A 16,079-nucleotide genomic window follows, 5' to 3' on the forward strand; every position below is an offset into this window, starting at 1 on the left:
AGGTTAGGTTACAGTTAGTTATACTGGGTGGGTTTATATTATTAAAGGGACACTCCAGGCTCCCACACACGTTAGGTGCACTGTGTAGGTTAGGTTACAGTTAGTGGGTTTATATTTTTAAAGGGACACTCCAGGCTCCCATACACGTTAGGTGCACTCTGTAGGTTAGGTTACAGTTAGTTATACTGGGTGGGTTTATATTATTAAAGGGACACTCCAGGCTCCCATACACGTTGGGTGCACTCTGTAGGTTAGGTTACAGTTAGCTATACTGGGTGGGTTTATATTAATAAAGGGACACTCCAGGCTCCCACACACGTTAGGTGCGTTGTGTAGGTTAGGTTACAGCTAGTTATACTGGGTGGGTTTATATTATTAAAGGGACACTCTAGGCTCCCACACACGTTGGGTGCACTGTGTAGGTTAGGTTACAGTTAGTTATACTGGGTGGGTTTATATTATTAAAGGGACACTCCAGGCTCCCACACACGTTAGATGCACTGTGTAGGTTAGGTTACAGTTAGTTATACTGGGTGGGTTTATATTATTAAAGGGACATTCCAAGCTCCCACACACGTTAGGTGCACTGTGTAGGTTAGGTTACAGTCCATCCTATCTCACTCTCCCTCCTACCAGAGTTTCTCTTGCTTTTAATAATATTGTTGTGAGAATGTGTGTTATGTTGCGTGCTCAAAATTCAACTGCAACTCCCAGAAATGTTCTGTGTCCATAGAGAACGATGGTGCTGGTATTTGTGGGGGTAAAATCAGGAATGCTTTAGCAAGTCTAAGGAGAAATTCCACTTTTTAGTTCATTGAATAAAACACTGAAATCACCTAAAACGTGTTCATATTTATCAAATTACATGTTAATCCAGTTCAGAAAAGGCACAGTCAGGGCACACATTGCTAATGAGGAGAAGGAATAGTAACATTGTTTCAGGTCTCCTCCTCTCTGCATGCTCTCTATACAGACTGCCAGGTGTAAAAGGCGGAGCTTATAACAATGATTGACAGGGAGCTAAGATGGAGGTGGCTCTCTCTATACTGACTGCCAGGTGTAAAGGGCGGAGCTTATAACAATGATTGACAGAGAGCTAAGATGGAGGTGGCTCTCTCTATACTGACTGCCAGGTGTAAAAGGCGGAGCTTATAACAATGATTGACAGGGAGCTAAGATGGAGGTGGCTCTCTCTATACTGACTGCCAGGTGTAAAGGGCGGAGCTTTTAACAATGATTGACAGGGAGCAAAGATGGAGGTGTCTCTCTCTATACTGACTGCCAGGTGTAAAGGGCGGAGCTTATAACAATGATTGACAGGGAGCTAAGATGGAGGTAGCTCTCTCTATACTGACTGCCAGGTGTAAAGGGCGGAGCTTATAACAATGATTGACAGGGAGCTAAGATGGAGGTGGCTCTCTCTATACTGACTGCCAGGTGTAAAGGGTGGAGCTTATAACAATGATTGACAGGGAGCTAAGATGGAGGTGGCTCTCTATACTGACTGCTAGGTGTAAAGGGCGGAGCTTATAACAATGATTGACAGGGAGCTAAGATGGAGGTGGCTCTCTCTATGCTGACTGCCAGGTGTAAAGGGCGGAGCTTATAACAATGATTGACAGGGAGCTAAGATGGAGGTGGCTCTCTATACTGACTGCTAGGTGTAAAGGGCGGAGCTTATAACAATGATTGACAGGGAGCTAAGATGGAGGTGGCTCTCTCTATGCTGACTGCCAGGTGTAAAGGGCGGAGCTTATAACAATGATTGACAGGGAGCTAAGATGGAGGTGGCTCTCTCTATACTGACTGGCAGGTGTAAAGGGCGGAGCTTATAACAATGATTGACAGGGAGCTAAGATGGAGGTGGCTCTCTCTATACTGACTGCCAGGTGTAATGGGCGGAGCTTATAACAATGATTGACAGGGAGCTAAGATGGAGGCGGCTCTCTCTATACTGACTGCCAGGTCTAAAGGGCGGAGCTTATAACAATGATTGACAGGGAGCTAAGATGGAGGCGGCTCTCTCTATACTGACTGCCAGGTGTAAAGGGTGGAGCTTATAACAATGATTGACAAGGAGCTAAGATGGAGGTGGCTCTCTCTATTCTGACTGCCAGGTGTAATGGGCGGGGCTTATAACAATGATTGACAGGGAGCTAAGATGGAGGTGGCTCTCTTTATACTGACTGCCAGGTGTAAAGGGCGGAGCTTATAACAATGATTGACAGGGAGCTAAGATGGAGGTGGCTCTCTTTATACTGACTGCCAGGTGTAAAGGGCGGAGCTTATAACAATGATTGACAGGGAGCTACGATGGAGGTGGCTCTCTCTATACTGACTGCCAGGTATAATGGGCGGAGCTTATAACAATGATTGACAGGGAGCTAAGATGGAGGTGGCTCTCTCTATGCTGACTGCCAGGTGTAAAGGGCGGAGCTTATAACAATGATTGACAGGGAGCTAAGATGGAGGTGGCTCTCTCTATACTGACTGCCAGGTGTAAAGGGCGGAGCTTATAACAATGATTGACAGGGAGCTAAGATGGAGGTGGCTCTCTTTATACTGACTGCCAGGTGTAAAGGGCGGAGCTTATAACAATGACTGACAGGGAGCTAAGATGGAGGTGGCGCTCTCTATACTGACTGTCAGGTGTAGTGGGCGGAGCTTATAACAATGATTGACAGGGAGCTAAGATGGAGGCGGCTCTCTCTATACTGACTGCCAGGTGTAATGGGCGGAGCTTATAACAATGATTGACAGGGAGCTAAGATGGAGGTGGCTCTCTTTATACTGACTGCCAGGTGTAAAGGGCGGAGCTTATAACAATGACTGACAGGGAGCTAAGATGGAGGTGGCGCTCTCTATACTGACTGTCAGGTGTAGTGGGCGGAGCTTATAACAATGATTGACAGGGAGCTAAGATGGAGGCGGCTCTCTCTATACTGACTGCCAGGTGTAATGGGCGGAGCTTATAACAATGATTGACAGGGAGCTAAGATGGAGGTGGCTCTCTCAATACTGACTGCCAGGTGTAAAGGGCGGAGCTTATGACAATGACTGACAGGGAGCTAAGATGGAGGTGGCTCTATACTGACTGCCAGGTGTAAAGGGCGGAGCTTATAACAATGATTGACAGGGAGCTAAGATGGAGGTAGCTCTCTCTATACTGACTGCCAGGTGTAAAGGGCGGAGCTTATAACAATGATTGACAGGGAGCTAAGATGGAGGTGGCTCTCTTTATACTGACTGCCAGGTGTAAAGGGCGGAGCTTATAACAATGATTGACAGGGAGCTACGATGGAGGTGGCTCTCTCTATACTGACTGCCAGGTATAATGGGCGGAGCTTATAACAATGATTGACAGGGAGCTAAGATGGAGGTGGCTCTCTCTATACTGACTGCCAGGTGTAAAGGGCGGAGCTTATAACAATGATTGACAGGGAGCTAAGATGGAGGTGGCTCTCTTTATACTGACTGCCAGGTGTAAAGGGCGGAGCTTATAACAATGACTGACAGGGAGCTAAGATGGAGGTGGCGCTCTCTATACTGACTGTCAGGTGTAGTGGGCGGAGCTTATAACAATGATTGACAGGGAGCTAAGATGGAGGCGGCTCTCTCTATACTGACTGCCAGGTGTAATGGGCGGAGCTTATAACAATGATTGACAGGGAGCTAAGATGGAGGTGGCTCTCTTTATACTGACTGCCAGGTGTAAAGGGCGGAGCTTATAACAATGATTGACAGTGAGCTAAGATGGAGGTGGCTCTCTCAATACTGACTGCCAGGTGTAAAGGGCGGAGCTTATGACAATGACTGACAGGGAGCTAAGATGGAGGTGGCTCTATACTGACTGCCAGGTGTAAAGGGCGGAGCTTATAACAATGATTGACAGGGAGCTACGATGGAGGTGGCTCTCTCTATACTGACTGCCAGGTATAATGGGCGGAGCTTATAACAATGATTGACAGGGAGCTAAGATGGAGGTGGCTCTCTCTATGCTGACTGCCAGGTGTAAAGGGCGGAGCTTATAACAATGATTGACAGGGAGCTAAGATGGAGGTGGCTCTCTCTATACTGACTGCCAGGTGTAAAGGGCGGAGCTTATAACAATGATTGACAGGGAGCTAAGATGGAGGTGGCTCTCTTTATACTGACTGCCAGGTGTAAAGGGCGGAGCTTATAACAATGACTGACAGGGAGCTAAGATGGAGGTGGCGCTCTCTATACTGACTGTCAGGTGTAGTGGGCGGAGCTTATAACAATGATTGACAGGGAGCTAAGATGGAGGCGGCTCTCTCTATACTGACTGCCAGGTGTAATGGGCGGAGCTTATAACAATGATTGACAGGGAGCTAAGATGGAGGTGGCTCTCTTTATACTGACTGCCAGGTGTAAAGGGCGGAGCTTATAACAATGATTGACAGGGAGCTAAGATGGAGGTGGCTCTCTCAATACTGACTGCCAGGTGTAAAGGGCGGAGCTTATGACAATGACTGACAGGGAGCTAAGATGGAGGTGGCTCTATACTGACTGCCAGGTGTAAAGGGCGGAGCTTATAACAATGATTGACAGGGAGCTAAGATGGAGGTAGCTCTCTCTATACTGACTGCCAGGTGTAAAGGGCGGAGCTTATAACAATGATTGACATGGAGCTAAGATGGAGGCGCCCAGCTACAGGATAAAGGAGATTTCTATATTTAATTTTATTTTTTACATTTCACATATTTATTAAATATTGTTGAACTGACTTCTAGAACTTGTCGTAGCTGCATGTAAGAGCTGCAAATCCTGAGAATGCTGGACCCTTTAATGCGTCTTTGTACTATTATTTTTGGATATTGTTTTTTATGTTAACTTTGTATTTAACACGTGCGATCCCCCAAGCCTGGAGATTATTCTCTGTAGGGAGTTAAAATCCATCTGACCCACCTCTCTACCCCAAATCCTCCCCATTCACCCCGTGACCTGAAACTGGTAAAGAAACCCAGATTTCATCCATCTGACTATTCGTTTCCATTCTGATATGAAATGAGTGTCTCTGCCGTCACAGCACTCTCTGCACTGACTACTCCTTTACTGGTCCTGCAGGACACATGTTAAAGCTCCTGGTAACCCAGTTTTAGGATCTTATTATTCCTCGATGCCCCTAGTTAATTTTCTGGGTCTCCGTTTTTTCTCCCGCTGATACAATGTGTATTAAACTTTGAATTCTCAGCTCGCTGTCATCAATTTGTTATCATAACTTCTTGTATGTTTAGCCGGTCTCCCCAGAGAGCCAGCCCTGCAATCGGACATAACTCCAAGAGCCTTTCAATTCACAGCCTCATATGTAGAAACGGAGGCTACTAACTCACCGCTCGGGATAGGCCATGTGAACCCTTATCCTGCCAACATAACTGTAACACGGGGACATGGAAACACTGTGCCATAGAAACGTTTATACGTGTTGAATAGTCTTTAGCTATAAAGGCTAGTAGTGACATAGAAAAGGTAGTGGATACCTGGAATAACCTTACAGGGAGAGCAGTAACAATGATATAGAAAGGGTAGTAGATACCAGGAATAGCCTTCCAGTGGGAGCAGTAACCGTGATATAGAAAGGGTAGTAGATACCTGGAATAGCCTTCCAGTGGGAACAGTAACAGTGATATAGAAAGGGTAGTAGATACCTGGAATAGCCTTCCAGTGGGAGCAGTAACAGTGATATAGAAAGGGTAGTAGATACCTGGAATAGCCTTCCAGTGGGAGCAGTAACAGTGATATAGAAAGGGTAGTAGATACCTGGAATAGCCTTCCAGTGGGAGCAGTAACAGTGATATAGAAAGGGTAGTAGATACCTGGAATAACCTTACAGGGAGAGCAGTAACCGTGATATAGAAAGGGTAGTAGATACCTGGAATAGCCTTCCAGTGGGAGCAGTAACAGTGATATAGAAAGGGTAGTAGATACCTGGAATAAACTTCCAGTGGGAGCAGTAACAGTGATATAGAAAGGGTAGTAGATACCTGGAATAGCCTTCCTGTGGGAGCAGTAACAGTGATATAGAAAGGGTAGTAGATACCTGGAATAGCCTTCCAGTGGGAGCAGTAACAGTGATATTGAAAGGGTAGTAGATACCTGGAATAGCCTTCCAGTGGGAGCAGTAACAGTGATATAGAAAGGGTAGTAGATACCTGGAATAGCCTTCCAGTGGGAGCAGTAACAGTGATATAGAAAGGGTAGTAGATACCTGGAATAGCCTTCCAGTGGGAGCAGTAACAGTGATATAGAAAGGGTAGTAGATACCTGGAGTAACCTTCCAGTGGGAGCAGTAACAGTGATATAGAAAGGTTAGTAGATACCTGGAATAGCCTTCCAGAGGGAGCAGTAACGGGGATATAGAAAGGGTAGTAGATACCTGGAATAGCCTTCCAGTGGAAACAGTAAGGGCTAAGTCTACCCTAAAGAATAGGTAGAGTAAATATGTAAGTAGGATCTGATCGAGAAGCCCAGAGAACAATAATAATGCCCGCTGCCATTCTCACTGGAAATGGGGAATAACCACAAATAGCATATTTAAAAAAAAAAAATCACCAAAGATGAAGTCCTAAGTAGGAGAGTGACAATAAACTGGAGTAGCGGGTAGATACAATTCAGTATGTAAGTATGTCATCCTTGGAATTAGTAAAGGTTTGGCATCCTTTCCATTTTATTGTCACTCTCCTACTTAGGACTAGATCGCTGGTCTGTTTTTTTTTCATACCCTAAAGATTAAACCATTTAAACGTGTGGTCGTAAACGTTTACCCTGGGCCAGTCGATCTGCTAAAGATGTCCATCTAATATTTTTAGAGCCTTAGAGGGTTTGTGTCTGGGTATTATGACATTCTGTAGTGGGTGTTTCACAGACACCTTTACTAATATGTAGATGCCCAGTTCCTCATTAAGGAGACAGGTTTTGGGGTGAGAGAGCTAAAACAGGATTGTTGGATGATTGGGACTTTCATGGGGTAAGAGTTTTGTAATCGGGGGAAAGAAGGTTGTGATGGTAGAATTGGAGAGCTACCGCCATGGAACCATTCCATGGAATCTATGTAAGAGTGCCAACATATACTGCAGGGTTGTACGACGGGTACAGAATGGAAACATTGTGACAAACAAGTTGAGTTGGCGCTGCCGTATCAAGCGATTCCGTTGGGATTAATGGCAGGCATTTTTGTTGCAGTCGGTTACCTTAAGATATTTACTTTTGGAAAAGTAGCGCTGTCTCCTGCGAAATGAAATATTTCTATAATGAACAGTTTGTAAAGAATACAATTATTCCTATTATTTCATGTTATTATATCAGTAGATATACTAACATATTGTGCAGCGCTGAATGATGGGTGGAAGTTGTGAGGACGTTTGGGGGGCGATATATATGGGGGACACGATGGATAGTAGAATATTCTCTGTACGGCTGGCATGCAGTGAGTCTGAGCTCGCACGTTTGAAAGGTTTAAACTCCGCTGGTGAATGCCGGTGAGTGTTTCAGAGAAATCCGACAAAACAGATCCCCGGGCGGCCGTCTAATCTTCCCTACCGGATCTGCATCTCACATCAGCCCATTACTGAATGACTCCCAGCGCAGGGGGACAGTCATTAGCTGGGTAATGCCATTAGTCAGGATGTGTGTTAGCGGACTCCTAATGCACATGGATTTATTGGTACGTGTCTCATGTATTATTAGGGAATATCGGCCTTTTCTCATTCACAGTTTGGGGGACATCGTTATGGTTCATTGTTATTTAGTGGTAATTATCAGCCTTTTCTGCTAATCTCAGCGTATCAGCCCCAGGCACCTCTACCGGATGGCAATTCCAAGTATGCACTACTTTTTTAATGTACTCTGTGTGAGATTCACGAAGCCCCAAATGATAAATTTCACTAACTTAGGAGCAAGTGCAGCTCTCAGCGACGGTCACAGCACAAAACCCTAAGTAAAACGTCTTTATAAAGAGCTTATCTGGAACAAAGTGCTTAAACTGGAGCTATCGCTATGGAAACCACTGCATTGTTCATGTAGATTGCTGCAACCTTAGCACCTTGCTCTAGGATTGCTCTTTCTAATTACCCCATTGTAGCATTCCGTAGCACAATGCCGATCTTCCAAATATTGTGTTAAACACAAACAACAAAACCATTGGGAGCCCTTTTATAAGTTACATGAATGATGCGTTTGTTATAATAAATTTATAATAATCTCATTCTAAGAATTCTTCACAGAAATCACTAAATAATTGGTATAACAAAGTTCAATCTAATTGGGGAAACTCCGATCAAGAATTCAAGTAAATATTTAAAAAGATCTTTATCATTCAGCTGAATGTCACTTCGAGGAAAGGATAGACAAGGAACCCAAAATGAGGAATGAACCTCGCATAGGATATTGCTTCTTCTAAAATGTTTATTTATCCTAATTACTCTTGAAGAACTCATAGAGGTTTTAATTATGTACTTGACAAGGTGCTCTTGTGTCAAGATAGTAAACTTTCAGCCGAGTTTGCTCTCTCGCAGCGCTGCTAAGATGAGCCTCATTGTCTCTGGTGTAGACCCTATGCCGCGGCAGATCTACCTACCAGAAACCTGGTGTTGTAGGATTCCTCCTGAAATCAGGGCTTTCTTCCTTATAGTAGAGAGGTCACAGGTGTATGGCTCTGGATTTAGGAAATCTGAGCAGGATTGGAGTTAGATTCATTGGGGACACACATCTGTAACCCAACGTGGCTAGGCAAAGCACACCTGTACTCAGAAACGCAAGATGTTGGCAATCTTTAAATAAATGTAGGGAGCGTTTCCCTGTAACCCAGATTGCTTCTTAGCAAAGCAAACATCGAACCCGGATTGAGCCATGCTACGACACCTTAATATCAGGGTAATCCTCCATAGTGGGGTGCACTTGGCTTTTAAAGTATGATCAAAGTAACGCTCCCCTGCAACCCTTCTGTGTACCCCAGCACATACCAAACGGGAGACATTGATAAAACATATTACAATTCGGAGCATTTAAAGACCAGGTAAACGCCAAGCACACGATCAGCCAGCATGTTACTATGGGAAAACCCAAGCACTGTTTCAGGACAGCAGCAGTCCGGTATTAAGAGCAATTCTGGACAAAGTTCTAACCTGGACCAGTCGCCATGGAAACTAATGGAATGTTCTGACTACTGTTTTAGAACTTTCTTAACCCACAATGAGCATTAGAACTTTCTGGTACCCCAGATCCTGGAGCTATGTCTGCAACCTGCTGGGAGCATGTCTACTAATTAATTGGGGATTAAGTACTGTACGCAAACAGATCTCACCAACGATTCAAATGATGTAGAATGATCAACACAGGTTTCTGATCTCTGCTAATTCACGTCCAGCTGAAATATCCCATTGTCTTGCCAAGATATGCTCAAACGAACCTACAAAATTGTTCATTTTATGCTTTAAAAGTCTATTCCGAAGCCAGTCTGCCGTTTGTGTTCTGGTCTAATCTCAAGTGATTGTGCAGATAGATGTGTGTAGCTATTACAACATTTCTGTACACAATGAATACAAATACCTGACACTGGGCTAGCTCCCTGTCAATGTGGGTCTGTTTGCTGATATTTAATAGTAGTATTTGGCTCCTGCCCAGTGGATCTTTCATTCGATAAATCTAATAGATATGTTTTGTTTTTTTGTAAATGGATTTTATACAAATTTCTGCTTAATTCAAAACTAATAAAGTTCAGGACATACTGACTGCTGACATACAGACAGAACTCACAGAATCTGTTTAATTGATGCACAACATACATAGACAACTTGAAAGTGGCAAGAACAGCCATCCGACTAGAAGCTAGTAGCCATCTGAGTAGGCGACGGATGTATTACTGATGAAGTACAAAGTAAAGCAGGTTCTAAGAATATCATAACGCTGAAAAAAAAAAAAAAAAAATGACACTATTTTCCCCAACAATATTAACATACATAGCTTTTCTAACTAAACACCTGCCAAGTCCTCACGTTGGAATATTGCAATACTACTTGAGGAATTCCTATAAAACTTTTCGTGAACGTGTGTTTCTCTGGCAGAGCAAGTGCTGTCCCCGAGCATGGGGAAGGTGTCACAAACAACACTTACATTTCGGTGACATTTTCCATCTCTCCGAGGTCCAGCATGCTAGTGATGGAGTTGGGTTCCAGACATTGAACCAAGGTCCCGTAACACCTGCAGGACTCTGGGCAAGGTGTCACCATGCCTGGCGTGGAAAGTAAGACGAACCATGCCAGAATCCAAGCAACGTGATGCCCAACTCCTCCAAAAACTGCCCTGTCCATGCAGGACCAGGTCCCCTGACTATTGACCAGACACCCCATATTCCACGTCACCTGCCTCGCTACCTCTGTTGGCTGCGAGTCAGTGCATCGTCCTCCAGCTTGCTCTAACAAGGGATGCACATCGTGGAATGATCGCTGCTTGCTCAGCACGTGAGTGCTACACAGATATCGTCCCTACTCTAAAGGCAAACATCTCAGCCTAAAATGGGGAGGGGCTGCAGATCAGGCACACAACTCCCTCCTTGGACACACAGTAAAGTGGCGACCACAGTAATGAATACTTAATGCGAGGGATGCAGCTGTCCAAAGACCACGTTTATCTCATCTTCTGAATCTTTATTAGTGACAGAGAATGTGACGGTGTCCGGGGGCAGGGGCAACTAGTTATAGGACAAAAGGCAAAGCATGCAGAGGGGAAAGTATCGTTTGGGGTTATTGGGGATTAGGAGGCAATGCGTTACAGACAGGAAATCTTCAAATCTCATGTGTGAGAGGCAGTAGGGTAACACAAGAACAAAGGGGGTTGATTAAAAAAATGAATGCTGGAAGTTTAATGTCCGATAGGAGCACGGCTGGTTAGGACATAATAAGCCGTGACATCACGGAGGTGATGTGCTTTGTGTACCCCTATGTACATACAAAGACTGACGCCCATGGCTGCTTTGGGACAGTATATTGGAAATTCGTTCCTGAACTGGCAATTATAGAGAATTAAACATTTTATTTAAATATTTGCAACCTCCAATTAAATTATAGGTGGTGTTCAATTCCCAGTTTTCTGGTCGATTCTCTATAATTCCAAGTCTACGGAATACATTTTTATCGCCTCGGTGCATTCGGTGTGAGCACTATTAGGGATTCAATCACTATACAACATGTTGGGATAGTAACTTGCCAAATGGCAAAAAACTAAGACTGAGGTAATAGCATAGTTGAGCAATTTTTCCAAATATATATTTTTTTGCCTATATTTTACAATTTGTTTTGGTTATTTAGAAATAAAAAGTAAATGAACCAATGACCTACCTAGCCTTCCTGTTGCCATAGTAATAACTTTATTCATGATTTTGGTTCTTGGGCTTATGTCCTGGACATTCCTTAACTCGACTAGTGTAAGTGATAACCACCTCTGCGGGGAGGCCATACCATCCATCTACTACTTTGTAAAATACTTTCCCTAATGCTGCAGCTTTCCCCTGTAACTCAAGGCTGGGATCAGGTCTTGTACCCCAGTATTGTTGGGAGGTCGATTTTCATACTGTGAGAATGCACAGGACTCACCGCGGGGGAAGGTTTCGCATCTTGTGGGGGTTCAGGACTGTAAAACGAGGCGCACATGGCAGGAAGAAGGCCCTACGTTAACAGGCGCTAGGATTGTATTATATATCAATATGGCAGTATATAACATTCATATGCTGCAAGAAGGAAATGAATTCATGAATCCAGATAGAAGCGCGGATGATCTACTTTGTTTAGTTTAATGAGCATTGTCAGCGTTTTTTTACCAAACACCTCTCACCCTAACGATGTGTCTGTTTCACGGGGGTACTAGTGTGTGGGAAGGGGGAGGATCCTTCAGATGAAGCTATGAAAAGTTCCATATTCAGCATTAAATCATTTCCTCTCATTGAAGTGGTTATAGTGCCTGAAGTCCTCTGACACTGTCCCTCCATTCAGTGTTAAACCATTGCATCTCATTGAAGTGGTTATAGTGCCTGGAGTCCCCTGGCGCTGTCCCTCCATTCAGTGTTAAACCATTCCATCTCATTGAAGTGGTTATAGTGCCTGGAGTCCCCTGACGCTGTCCCTCCATTCAGTGTTAAACCATTCCATCTCATTGAAGTGGTTATAGTGCCTGGAGTCCCCTGGCGCTGTCCCTCCATTTAGTGTTAAACCATTCCATCTCATTGAAGTGGTTATAGTACCCAGAGTCCCCTGGCGCTGTCCCTCCATTCAGTGTTAAACCTTTCCATCCCATTGAAGTGGTTATAGTGCCTGGAGTCCCCTGGCGCTGTCCCTCCATTTAGTGTTAAACCATTCCATCTCATTGAAGTGGTTATAGTGCCTGGAGTCCCCTGGTGCTGTCCCTCCATTCATTGTTAAACCATTCCATCTCATTGAAGTGGTTATAGTGCCTGGAGTCCCATGGCACTGTCCCTCCATTTAGTGTCAAACCATTCCATCTCATTGAAGTGGTTATAGTGCATGGAGTCTCCTGGCGCTGTCCCTCCATTTAGTGTTAAACCATTCCATCTCATTGAAGTGGTTATAGTGCCTGAAGTCCTCTGACACTGTCCCTCCATTCAGTGTTAAACCATTGCATCTCATTGAAGTGGTTATAGTGCCTGGAGTCCCCTGGCTCTGTCCCTCCATTCAGTGTCAAACCATTCCATCTCATTGAAGTGGTTATAGTGTCTGGAGTCCCCTGACGCTGTCCCTCCATTCAGTGTTAAACCATTCTGTGGCGAAACCAGCTTCGCCACTGTGAACTGGAGAGGCCTGGCTGCTAGCCTCCTGCCCTGCGACTACGGCCCATGGACATATTGCTCTATAAACACTATATTTGGGCATGTAATAATTTATATTGCTGCTACTGGCCCTTTAAAATCAGCGATGGACATATTGGGACTTTTGGGACTAATGTCCCTTTAAGACTTTGTAACATATCACAGTAATACTGTCTTAAATATTATGTAGGTATTTATGTGTTCAGTTAAACTGGGGATATGTAGAAATGTGTGTTTTATGTGTTAAATGTATCAGTATGTAATTTTATGTCTTTTACTGTCTCTTTGCAACCATGTGGTTAATGGAGTCTGACTCTAGTCCTAGATAATTGAATTACTTCTCCAATTATCTCCAGGGCAGAAGGGAGGAAGCCGGGATGCATTGTGGGGGATGTTTTACTTCTGTTTGAGCCAGATTGTGCCATGCTGCAAGCCCAGGCCCAAAAGATACTTTTAGTAACTTTTAAACCCCTGGTCGGATTCATGCCATTTTTTAATATGTTGTTCCCCTGAATGGATTGATTGTGGATATGTATTTTTATGTGAATGTGATGTATGGTTTTAAAGTTATGAAAGTTGTGTAAAAGTATATTTTACTCTGTATGCATAATGGGATTATGTGTCACACTAAGGGGAGGGGATGTGTGGGAGGTAACATCTATGTCATTGGTTCTTTTATGCCTCCCCCTGGGTGTGGCCTGTATGTGTGAGTTGGAAATAAAAGCCAGACTGGGTGTCCCAGTCTAGAGTCTTGCTTAACCCTCAAAGCGATGTGTCGTCTCGGTCTTTGGGGGAATGGGATTGTATGCTGACTGCCAAGAGTGTAAGCCGATGTCTGCTTTTCTTGTTCAGCTGTTCCAGTGTTCGTGTGGTTCCAGTCGGGAGAATGGTGTTTGCAGTAGCTGCCTGTGCATCTGTAAAGGGGATTATCGCCTAAACTGGGTTTTATCCTCTTGTAAGTGAAACGGTCCGTTACACATTCCATCTCATTGAAGTGGTTATAGTGTCTGGAGTCCCCTGACGCTGTCCCTCCATTCAGTGTTAAACCATTCCATCTCATTGAAGTGGTTATAGTGCCTGGAGTCCCCTGACGCTGTCCCTCCATTTAGTGTTAAACCATTCCATCTCATTGAAGTGGTTATAGTGCCTGGAGTCCCCTGGCGCTGTCCCTCCATTTAGTGTTAAACCATTCCATCTCATTGAAGTGGTTATAGTGCCTGGAGTCCCCTGACGCTGTCCCTCCATTTAGTGTTAAACCATTCCATCTCATTGAAGTGGTTATAGTGCCTGGAGTCCCCTGACGCTGTCCCTCCATTTAGTGTTAAACCATTCCATCTCATTGAAGTGGTTATAGTGCCTGGAGTCCCCTGGCGCTGTCCCTCCATTTAGTGTTAAACCATTAGCAAGCTGTTTAACACTCATTGAGAGTCCCTGGCTTCCCATAGGCCAGCCCCCACTGGAGGTGTGACTAAGGCAGGGATTAAACACTTCCTTCTAGCCATGTTGATTCATAACCGCAATGGACACTGTGATAGACTGAAAGCGGTCACCTGACACTCCCAACCAATCACAGCCGCCCCTTGCTGCTCAGTCTCATATATTCTTATTAGCCCAAACAGATCAGAGAGGATGGACTGCTGGGGACTCTAGTATTAAAGAACGCAGTTTATATATACTTATTATTATTCTCTCTATATATGTAGTGACGATTGGACTAGCCGTATTAGTCCAGTAGACAAGATGCCAAAATACCAGAGTATTGCAGTATGCAATGATACCTTTTATATATATATAAATCCCAGAGTATTGCAGTATGCAATTATACCTTTTATATATATATAAATCCCAGAGTATTGCAGTATGCACTGATACCTTTTATATATATAAATCCCAGAGTATTGCAGTATGCAATGATACCTTTTATATATATAAATCCCAGAGTATTGCAGTATGCAATGATACCTTTTATATATATAAATCCCAGAGTATTGCGGTATGCACTGATACCTTTTATATATATAAATCCCAGAGTATTGCAGTATGCAATGATACCTTTTATATATATAAATCCCAGAGTATTGCAGTATGCAATTATACCTTTTATATATATATAAATCCCAGAGTATTGCAGTATGCAATGATACCTTTTATATATATATAAATCCCAGAGTATTGCAGTATGCACTGATACCTTTTATATATATAAATCCCAGAGTATTGCAGTATGCAATTATACCTTTTATATATATATAAATCCCAGAGTATTGCGGTATGCAATGATACCTTTTATATATATAAATCCCAGAGTATTGCAGTATGCAGTGATACCTTTTATATATATATAAATCCCAGAGTATTGCAGTATGCACTGATACCTTTTATATATATAAATCCCAGAGTATTGCAGTATGCAATGATACCTTTTATATATATAAATCCCAGAGTATTGCAGTATGCAATGATACCTTTTATATATATAAATCCCAGAGTATTGCGGTATGCACTGATACCTTTTATATATATAAATCCCAGAGTATTGCAGTATGCAATGATACCTTTTATATATATAAATCCCAGAGTATTGCAGTATGCAATTATACCTTTTATATATATATAAATCCCAGAGTATTGCAGTATGCAATGATACCTTTTATATATATATAAATCCCAGAGTATTGCAGTATGCACTGATACCTTTTATATATATAAATCCCAGAGTATTGCAGTATGCAATTATACCTTTTATATATATATAAATCCCAGAGTATTGCGGTATGCAATGATACCTTTTATATATATAAATCCCAGAGTATTGCAGTATGCAGTGATACCTTTTATATATATATAAATCCCAGAGTATTGCAGTATGCAATGATACCTTTTATATATATATAAATCCCAGAGTATTGCAGTATGCAATGATACCTTTTATATATATATAAATCCCAGAGTATTACAGTGTGCAATGATACCTTTTATATATATAAATCCCAGAGTATTGCAGTATGCAATGATACCTTTTATATATATAAATCCCAGAGTATTACAGTATGCAATGATACCTTTTATATATATAAATCCCAGAGTATTGCAGTATGCAGTGATACCTTTTATATATATATAAATCCCAGAGTATTGCAGTATGCAATGATACCTTTTATATATATATATATAAATCCCAGAGTATTGCGGTATGCAATGATACCATTTATATATATAAATCCCAGAGTATTGCAGTATGCAG

General features: G+C 43.0%; 1 protein-coding gene across 1 annotated transcript in view; it reads right to left on the minus strand.

The window, feature by feature from the left end:
- Window positions 1-10,536, minus strand: part of NTRK1 (neurotrophic receptor tyrosine kinase 1) — a 106,738-nt gene extending 96,202 nt beyond the window's left edge. Inside the window, exon 1 of the mRNA XM_063439216.1 lies at window positions 10,132-10,536. Coding sequence (XP_063295286.1) covers window positions 10,132-10,367 — 236 coding nt within the window. The 5' untranslated portion in view covers window positions 10,368-10,536. The remainder of the gene's footprint in view (window positions 1-10,131) is intronic.
- Window positions 10,537-16,079: the final 5,543 nt, after the last annotated feature.

Source organism: Pelobates fuscus, chromosome 13 (genome assembly GCF_036172605.1).
Source record: "Pelobates fuscus isolate aPelFus1 chromosome 13, aPelFus1.pri, whole genome shotgun sequence".
Classification (NCBI taxonomy): Eukaryota; Metazoa; Chordata; class Amphibia; order Anura; family Pelobatidae; genus Pelobates; species Pelobates fuscus.